Source organism: Triticum aestivum, chromosome 7D, assembly GCF_018294505.1.
Source record: "Triticum aestivum cultivar Chinese Spring chromosome 7D, IWGSC CS RefSeq v2.1, whole genome shotgun sequence".
In the NCBI taxonomy this organism is placed as follows: Eukaryota; Viridiplantae; Streptophyta; class Magnoliopsida; order Poales; family Poaceae; genus Triticum; species Triticum aestivum.
The window spans coordinates 423,851,160-423,860,832 of record NC_057814.1 but is presented as its reverse complement, the minus strand read 5'-3'; the positions used below and the strand labels follow the sequence as shown (position 1 = coordinate 423,860,832).

General features: G+C 48.9%; 1 protein-coding gene across 1 annotated transcript; it reads left to right on the top strand.

Annotated features, from left to right (window-relative positions):
• Window positions 1–5,395: 5,395 nt before the first annotated feature.
• Window positions 5,396–9,090, top strand: LOC123165431 (GDSL esterase/lipase At5g45910). Its single transcript, XM_044583067.1, has 5 exons — window positions 5,396–5,767; window positions 6,509–6,724; window positions 6,811–6,959; window positions 8,177–8,453; window positions 8,567–9,090. The coding sequence occupies exons 1-5, from the start codon at window positions 5,518–5,520 to the stop codon at window positions 8,782–8,784; spliced, it is 1,110 nt and encodes a 369-aa protein (XP_044439002.1). The 5' UTR covers window positions 5,396–5,517; the 3' UTR covers window positions 8,785–9,090.
• Window positions 9,091–9,673: the final 583 nt, after the last annotated feature.

Genomic DNA, 9,673 nt, shown 5'->3' with positions numbered 1-9,673 from the left:
TAGAATACAACTTGTATTAGGATTGAGACTCCTGCTCGGTTTGTAATAAGGCTAGGTCAGGTACGGTTTGGCTCTTATATATATTTCTTGTACCGGCACAATATTGTATCAACAATTATTCAATACAATTCAATACAATTCTACATGGTATCAGACTTACAATCCTAAGGCATGGCTAACTCGCCAGCCCCGCCGCCGCCGCCAGGCTCCTTCGAGCGGCGCGCTGCTTCTCCTCGCCCGCCTGCGTCAATGTCGCCACCGCCCCCTCCACCAACAGCACCTGCTCAACCATTCGGCTGGCGTCCAAGTCCCAACTACCGGGGCAAAAACTCTAGGCCGCCGCAGTTCCGCACGGCGCCCGCTCCTGCTCCGCCCCCGGCTCCACCAACTGCACCACCACTGCCCCCGGCTTCATCGCCATCCGGATGGCGCCCATCTCCCGATCCATGGACAGGGCTAGTCCAGGCGTGGCCTATGCCCTGGTCCGCCCCTACGCCATATGGTGCCCCGCCTGCCTATATCGGTGGCTGGCAGCCCGGTGCTCGCCCTCACACAGGCGCGCCCGTCCTCGCGCCCCGACAGCCGACGGCTGCGTACCACGCTGCTCCCTCCTACGCGCCACCGATCTACAGCACCAGTCCTTATGCATCCTATGGCGCTCCATCGTCCCCCTACATGCAGCAGTACAATGATGGTGTCTCTCTCTTTACGCCGATGTCGGCCCTCCTGCCGACGTGACCACACTCGCAAGCTCCCATGACTACACCGGACTCTCCTTCGACTCCGAGCTGGGACCAAACTGCTTTTCCACAAGCCATGAACAACTTTGCTGCACAAGGGAACTCGGGTACGGATTGGATTTTCGATTCTGGTGCTTCTCGTCATATGTCTGCATCGAGTAATTTGCTTTCTTCTTGCACACCTTCGTCTTTTCCCTCTATTACTCTCGGTGATGGATCTTCTATTCCTATTTACTATGTCGGTCAGGCTCAAATCCAATCCCCAACTAAGCCTTTGCTTCTTCTTGATGTTCTTGTAGCTCCTGCTCTTATTAAAAATCTGATTTATGTTCGCCAAATCACCACTGATAATCATGTTTCTGTTGAGTTTGACCCATTTTGTTTGTCCGTGAAGGACTACCCGACCAAGGCCGAGATCGCTCGATTCAATAGCTCCGGCGATTTATATTCTCTCAATGGTGTTCCGGTCGCTCCTCCTCCAATATCTATGGTGGCCTCTGTTGATCTGTGGCACCAACGTCTCGGCCATCCCAATAAAAATGTGTTATCCACACTTCTTAGTGAATTTTCAATACCTTGCATAGGGACACTCATAATTCTTCTATATGTCAGTCATGTCAATTAGGCAAACATGTTCGCCTTCCCTTTAGTTCCTCTCAATCCTCTAGTACTTTTCCTTTTGAATTACTTCATTGTGATCTCTGGACATCACCAATCGAAAGTGTATCTGATTTTAAGTATTATCTCGTGATTCTTGATGATTTTACTCATTATGTTTGGACTTTTCCTTTACGCAACAAATCCGACGTTCATAATATATTCCTTAACTTTCAGCGCTATGTCCCGGTCCTCTTTTTCCTCCCTATAAGATTCATACAATGTAATAATGGTCGTGAATTTGACAACTTTAAAAATCGAATTTTCTTTCTACAATATGGAGTTCTCTTCGCGTTCTCTTCGTACTCTTAATGACATCATTCGCACTCTGCTTGTTCAATCTTCTATGCCTCCGAAGTTCTGGGCTAAGGCCCTCCACACGGCCACATATTTACTCAATATTCGTCCATCCAAAGTTAACCCACAAACTAGTCCTTACTTTTCTTTATTTCTCTCTCATCCAAATTACTCCGACGTTCGCGTCTTCGGTTGTCTTTGTTTCCCAAACTCCTACTCCACTACTCCTAACAAACTTTCCCCGCGCTCTACTCCGTGTGTTCATCTAGGTTTTTCTGACGAGCACAAGGGTTATCGTTGTCTAGATCTTGTTAGTGGTCGTGTTCATGTGTCTCGTCATGTAACATTCGCTGAAAACATTTTTCCTTTTCCGAGCGACAACAATTAGATCCCAACTCACCCACGCCGTCAACTAGTCCCTCTCGTCGCAATCATCTTCCCTTCTTTCACCCGCCGACCTATCCAGCCGAATCCTCTGCCGTGGTAGCGGATCCTGCCACGACCACGTCTGTCATCACCTCTGTTCCGGCAGAGGCAAACCCATTACACTCTGTCGCGGCAGACCTCCTGCTGCCGCAGTCCTCACCGCCATCTCCCGCGTCCGCTTCCTCCGCTGCGCCGGACGCGTCCACCACATCTTCCCCCACCCCTCCTGCTCATGCTATTCCCGTTCCAGCTCCCACTAATGATCATACCATGCGCACACGTGCCAAGTCCGGGTTTTGTTTACCTGTAAAAGATCGTCTCAATCTTCATGCATCTCTATCTCCTTCCTCTCTACCCAAATCTTACAAATCAGCTCTCCTAGATCCTAATTGGGCCGCAGCTATGAAAGATGAATATGATGCCCTTCTGCAGAATAACACATGGCAGTTAGTTCCTCGTCCTTCCAATACAAATATCGTTTCGGGCAAATGGGTTTTTCGCCATAAATTTAATTCTGATGGGAGTCTTGCACGTTATAAGGCTCGATGGGTATGTCGTGGTTACTCTCAGCAACACGGCATCGATTATGATGAGACTTTCTCTCCAGTTGTCAAGCCCAGCACTATTCGCACTGTCCTTAGCATCGCCGTCTCTTCTTCCTGGCCAATTCATCAACTAGATGTCAAAAATGCTTTTCTTCATGGCTCTCTTCAAGAAACAGTTTATTGTCAACAACCTCTTGGCTTCGAACATTTCTCCTATCCTAATCATGTTTGTCTTCTTCAAAAATATCTTTATGGTCTTAAACAAGCACCACGTGCCTGGTTCCAACGCTTTTCTACTTATGCTCAAACCATCGGTTTTACCCCTTCCCATTCGGACACTTCACTCTTCACCTTTCATTACAACAACAACACTGCTTACCTTGTTTTATATGTTGATGATATTATCCTCACAACTTCCTCACAATAAATTTTAGATCATATTATCTCTCTTCTTCGCCACGAATTCTCTATGACAGATTTAGGTCTTCTTCACCACTTCTTAGGTATTGCTGTTATCCGTGACTCCTCTGGTCTTTTCTTGTCTCAACGTCAGTACACTCTGGATCTTCTTTCTCGTGCTGGTATGCTTGATTGTCAAAATTCTCATATCCCTATTGGTACAGGTTCCAAACTCTCTGTCGACGATGATCCTTTCTCTGATCCTTCTCTTTATCGTAGTCTTACCGGTGCACTTCAGTATCTTACTCTCACTCGTCCTGAAATTTCTTTTGCTGTCCAACAAGCTTGTTTATACATGCATGATCCTCGTATTCCACACTACAATCATGTCAAACGTATTCTTCGGTATCTCAAAGGCACGCTAGACTTAGGTCTTCATATCAACAAATCCTCTCCCACCTCCTTGACAGCTTACTCTGATGCAGACTGGGCTGGTTGTCCAGATACTCGTCGGTCCACATCCGGATTTTGTGTTTTTCTTGGTAACAATTTGGTTTCTTGGTCTTCAAAAAGGCAGGTTACGGTCTCCCGCTCGTCTGCTGAAGCTGAGTACCGCGCTGTGGCTCATGCGGTTGCTGAGACGGTTTGGTTGCGCCAGTTGCTGTCGGAGCTGCACCGTCCTATTAAGCAAGCTACCATTGTTTACTGTGATAATATTTCAGCTGTCTACATGTCAGGGAATCCGGTTCAACACCGTCGCACCAAACATATTGAGATCGACATTCATTTTATTCGAGAGAAGGTGGCTCTCGGTCAAGTTTGCGTTCTCCACGTGCCTACTTCTGCTCAGTTTGCTGATATCTTTACTAAAGGCCTGGCGACTACTCCGTTTCAAGGCATTCGTTTCAGTCTCAACGCCGTCGAGCCTACCGTTGACATTGCGGGGGATGTTAGAATACAACTTGTATTAGGATTGAGACTCCTACTCGGTTTGTAATAAGGCTAGGCCAGGTGCGGTTTGGCTCTTATATATATATACTTCTTGTACCGGCACATTATTGTATTAATAATTATTCAATACAATTCTACACAGAGTACTAGAAAACATTCGTTGCTGCTCGTAGTGACGTCAGGCTGACGCTGACAAATCCATCTCGCATGCATGTGCCGACTTGTGCTCTGATAGATCACTCACTCACTCACTCGGTGAGACTTGGGTGCAGAGGGATCGAGTGCTGACCTGGTTGGACCAAGGTGTCGTTGGCGTCACGGCGAGGATGGAGTGTCATAAGCCTATAAACGCCATTCAAAAACTAATGAGGCACGCATGTTAGTGCTGAAAGCTTATTTCCGGCGCTAAAAAGCTGGACGCATGTTCCGACCGAACGGCCTGGATCAGGTCCAAGCCGATCGGACGGCGGAGGCCGCGAGTCAGGAATCGCCAAAACGTATGTTACTGTGCGCAGACACTGGACAGCGGACACAGGGGCGAAGACAAAGGTTGCGCGATTCAGGGAAACCACGAGGGCGCCGAGTCGAAAGCCCGGGCGCCAATTTAATGGGCGGTTCAACAAGAAACGGGCGCGGAAGGGAACCTGGATGTTATCAAGACGACGACAGGGATCCGTGCTGTCGAAAAATAAATAAAAAAGGCGACATGGATGGGAGCTCCATTTTCCCCCGAACGTGAAGAGCCGTGCCCTTGTGAGCGAGCTTGGACGGCTGGACCTGGCTCCGCACAGATCCGGTTAATAATGGTGGAGGATCACCGGGAGAGAGGAGGAGGAGGAAAGGGTAGCAGCATCTCATTATGGCCTGTGAACCTATGATCAACACCAGGAATGAGAAACGCTCGCCAGTACCGGGTCCCGGGCTGCAGGGGGGAGAGTTATGGTGGAGTTACTTTGGTTGGTACGAGCACCCGTCTTTACGGTGGTGGTAGCCAAGTAAAGAAAGTCCACTTCTCAGCAGTCCACACTCCTACCTACAACCGTCTCTGTTCATCTCAGACTGGCAAGTAGAGTAGGATAGGAGTAATTCATGGCGCGTAACCTGATCCTGCACATTTGGCATGATGCATGAGAGACGAGGCCTGCACCTGCACGGATGTACATTGAACAGGATTTGCCGCGTTTTTTTGGTTGCGGTACTGTGTGGCGCGGTTGCTTATGGTTAAATCAGTTGGGCCGCGCGAGAGCGAGCGAGCGAGCGTCATCCGGTCATGCCGAACAGTGCCACCCGCGCATCCCGCCCGTCCGCGACAGGCCAACGCCAGCGGCAGCGGCAGCGGCACACACTTCACCTCACTCCCGCAGTGACGCTGCTCAGCAGTTATAAAGCAGGCGCCACACAAGTAAAGGATCCCATCTTTCTCTCTCCCCCTCTCTCCCACAGCACATGCGCGTCGCCCGCCGACACCCGCACCCACAGCAGCCAGAGCAGCAGCGGCAGCAATGGAGCATCGGGGCCTGCTTCTCGTCCTCGCCGCCGCGCTGTGCCTCGCGGGCGCCGCCGACGCCAGGCACGCCAAGAAGTCGTACCAGGCCGTCTTCAGCTTCGGGGACTCGCTCTCCGACGCCGGCAACCTCATCGTCGACGGCATCCCCAAGGCCCTCACCACCGCGCGCGCGCCCTACGGCATGACCTTCTTCGGCCGCCCCACCGGCCGCTGCTCCAACGGCCGCGTCGTCGTCGACTTCCTCGGTAACTACCAATCTCTCCTCTCCTCTCTCGCCACCTGCGAATCCCGCATTCCTGCGCCGGCCGCCGTCCCGGATGGATAGATGGATGGCCTCCTGGCTCGCCTTGCCGTCCTTTCCCTCTCCTATTCTTCTTTTGGTGCACTGCTTATTATTTTATGGGCTTTGCGTTGCGATATCCCACAGAAATGTCTCTGTTTCTAAAAGCGGTTGATTTGGAGCCACAGCTAGAGTGTTTGACCATGCTCTGACCTTGGTCATGATGAAACTGACTCTTGTTTAGTGTGCTGCTCCTACTCAACCAGTGTCTCATCTTTAGTGTGCTGCTCCTACTCAACCAGCTAGAGTGTTCAAAAATTTTCTCTTGATGCAAAGCTAATCAGGTAGAAAAAAAGGCCCGAGCTCTCCTTTCAGAGAAGAAAAGAAGATAGAATCGAGTGGTAAAATAAGCTGGTAAAAAGAGCTGCTGCTTTGCAACAGTGAAAATTATTGCTGCCTCCATTCTGCCAGAGCAAAGTATTGATTCGAATTAAAGCTCCTTTTCTTTTCCCTCTGTAAATATATACTCCTAAAGCAGACCGGATTTTTTTAACTCAAAGTACTCGTGATTTACTGCTGCAACCGATTGACCACGCCATTGCAAATAAAGCTAACCATGAATTGCTATGTGCCTTTATTAGCGAACATCACGTTGTATGCTGTGTAAGTTTCACTTTTACTGATGGGATCTTTTATCAATTTGCAGCCGAGCATTTCGGGCTGCCGCTGCCGCCGGCGTCGCAGGCGCATGGCAAGGACTTCAAGAAGGGGGCCAACTTCGCCATCACCGGCGCCACGGCGCTGGAGTACTCCTTCTTCAAGGCGCATGGCATCGACCAGCGCATTTGGAACACCGGCTCCATCAACACCCAGATCGGCTGGCTCCAGAAGATGAAGCCGTCGCTTTGCAAGTCGGAGAAAGGTCCGGCGCCGAGCCTCTTAGCCCTTACTGAAATGTGATACAGGGGGTCTCAAGTTCAGAGTTTCATTTTGTTGTGCTGACTGCAGAGTGCAAGGACTACTTCAGCAAGTCCCTGTTTGTGGTGGGAGAGTTTGGGGGGAACGACTACAACGCTCCTCTCTTCTCCGGCGTCGCCTTCTCCGATGTGAAGACCTACGTGCCGCTGGTCGCCAAAGCCATCGCCAACGGCGTCGAGGTATGAAATCCATGGAGGATGACCTTGGCGTTAGAAATGTAGGATGACCTTGGCATTGCATCATTTTTACAGTCAACCGTAGAAAATCCAACGGGATGCAAACACACACATGGCAAAAGTAGAAAAGCAGCGCAAGTGTGCAATGTACTTGGAGATTCCAGGGGATCATGCAAGTGTGTCATGGGTGCAAATTTCGGGCAAACACACATCTGTCATACCTGGATGTTTGCTGGCAAGGTGGAATGCATGACAAACGCATGAGCGGCTGAAAAACCGGTGGGGAGATGATCAGGGGGCACGGATTCAGGCCGTGCTCTGGAATTGCCTTGAGAACCTATGGATTTCGGTTCTACTCCCTCGGTATCAAAATATATGACGTTTTCGTAGGCTTTTTTAGCCTAGAAAACGTCTTATATTTTTATTCCCGGGTAGTAGTTTAGTTAGTAGGTAGGCACAGTGTCGCTACCTAAGCTCATGGGGGTGGCTGCACTGTGGTGTGGTGGTAGGCGAGTGATAGACTGATAGGGCCAATACACATTTGATTGGATTGGATCTAGGGATCTCAGTATGATGTTTACAGGGTTACCAACATTTGCAGACATTAAAATAGGGGTGGTGCCATGTGACACTTTTGGTATCTTTCTCACCAGTAGAGAATCTTCTGACTAGGCGACTAACACGAAACTGCTATTGTTATACTGGTTTGGAAAAGGGTTCTTTTTTTCGCCGGCATAAATCGCACGAGATACATATTCGTGATGCCATGGGGTCTGTACTTTGGTCCCCGAATAGAGTTGCTCCACAGTACATCAGATTGTTGGTTAGTGTAGCGGCCCATGTGATGTCCCGATGGTGTCAATCTGACATGATTGCACAATGAAGAGAATGGGCATGGCTGGTAAAGAAGATGGGGAATCATCTTTTATGTGCATGGCAATCATGAAACGGCTGTCACATGACATGACACTAAAAAATTGGTTAGTTTAGTTTCCACACACTTCAGTGAGAGTGAACAGATCTTCAAAAATTATAGCACTGTCAGTGTTGCATTACTGTTACTTATTAGTAGTTCTCTGCTGAACTAGTTTGAAACATACAGTACTTTACTTGTCTAGGATTGAAAGTAGTTTTGCACACTCCGTGAATGCAAACCAAAACGTGCATGAACATATGCGAATTTTGATAGTCTTACCTCATTGTTTTTGGTTTTGTTTCAGAAATTGATCGAGCTTGGCGCGACAGACCTGTTGGTGCCTGGAATTCTTCCGATCGGGTGCTTCCCATTGTACCTGACTCTCTACAACAGCAGCAAGAAGTCGGACTACAACGCGCGCACCGGGTGCCTCCGGAGATACAACCGCCTGGCCTTCCACCACAACAGAGAGCTCAAGCAGCAGCTTGACCAGCTTCAGAAGAAGTACCCAAAGACGAAAATCATGTACGGCGATTACTTCAAAGCTGCAATGCAGTTTGTCGTCAGCCCCGGGAAATTCGGTATGTGAAGATGGATCCAAAGTTGCACGCATCATAATTTATTCATGACAAGATCGACATAATGTATTCGGTATGTGGCATGATCTAACTGAAGAACTTGACGGGCATGGCAGGTTTCAGCACGGCAGTGCAGGCATGCTGCGGCGCCGGAGGGTCGGGCGCCTACAACTTCAACCTGAAGAAGAAGTGCGGCGAGGCGGGCGCGAGCGTGTGCTCCAACCCGTCGGCGTACGTGAGCTGGGACGGCATCCACATGACCGAGGCCGCCTACCGCATGGTCGCCAACGGCTGGCTGAATGGCCCCTATGCCTCTCCCCCGATCATGAAGTGAAAATCCAGATGGTTAGCCCTGTATGTACGTAACGTTGCTGCTGCTGCTGCTGATGATGATGATGATGGAGGGGATCGACGGATATGCAGAGCGCTTCAGGCGCTGGAGATGTTAAGTTATGATGATGGGTAAAATCGCTCAGTCTGTTCGTTGAGAGTTTGTATAAACCGTGCCGGTATAGATATGTTTTTCCAGCTGAAAAGCTCTAGTAGTACACATGTACGTACCTTGTATGACATGCTACCTGATTCTTATTCATTTACCAAGACTTGCATAAGAATAAATTATTAAATATTATGGAAGCAAGAGGATCAGAATTGTGCGTTTGCGCTTCCTGAACCGCGCTTTGCCTGCACTGCTGTTTTCCATCGTGGCCTCCATTTGCACAGAACAATGCATGGCTGTAATGACTCTGCATGACGCGCATGCAGAATTAAGCGTCTAGCCTTCGTTTGAGGGGCCGCGTACGTATAATAAGAAAGATAAGACAGAGAGTTTTTTGATAAAGAACATTGAATTGAATTGATATATCGAGATGATACAACCGCGTCCAAAGAACATTGAATTGAATTGATATATTAAGGTAATACAACCGCATCTAAAAAATGCCCGGCCTATGCATAGCACGATGCACAAATCCAACAAGTCCAACACAGCCAAAAACAAACATCGTATTATTGAAATTATTGGGCCTAGCCCATATAATAATTCAGATTTTCTGCCAATAGATTATTGTAAATCCTAGAGACCCATGAGGCCCATTCATGCATGACAAGGTGGTGCGAAAAGTTTAGCCACACCCCGCTAGTGGATACTATGTGAGGCCAATTTATAAGGGGAGTTGTTCCACATACCACTAAGAGCTTGAGAAAAGAGCACATACATGCGC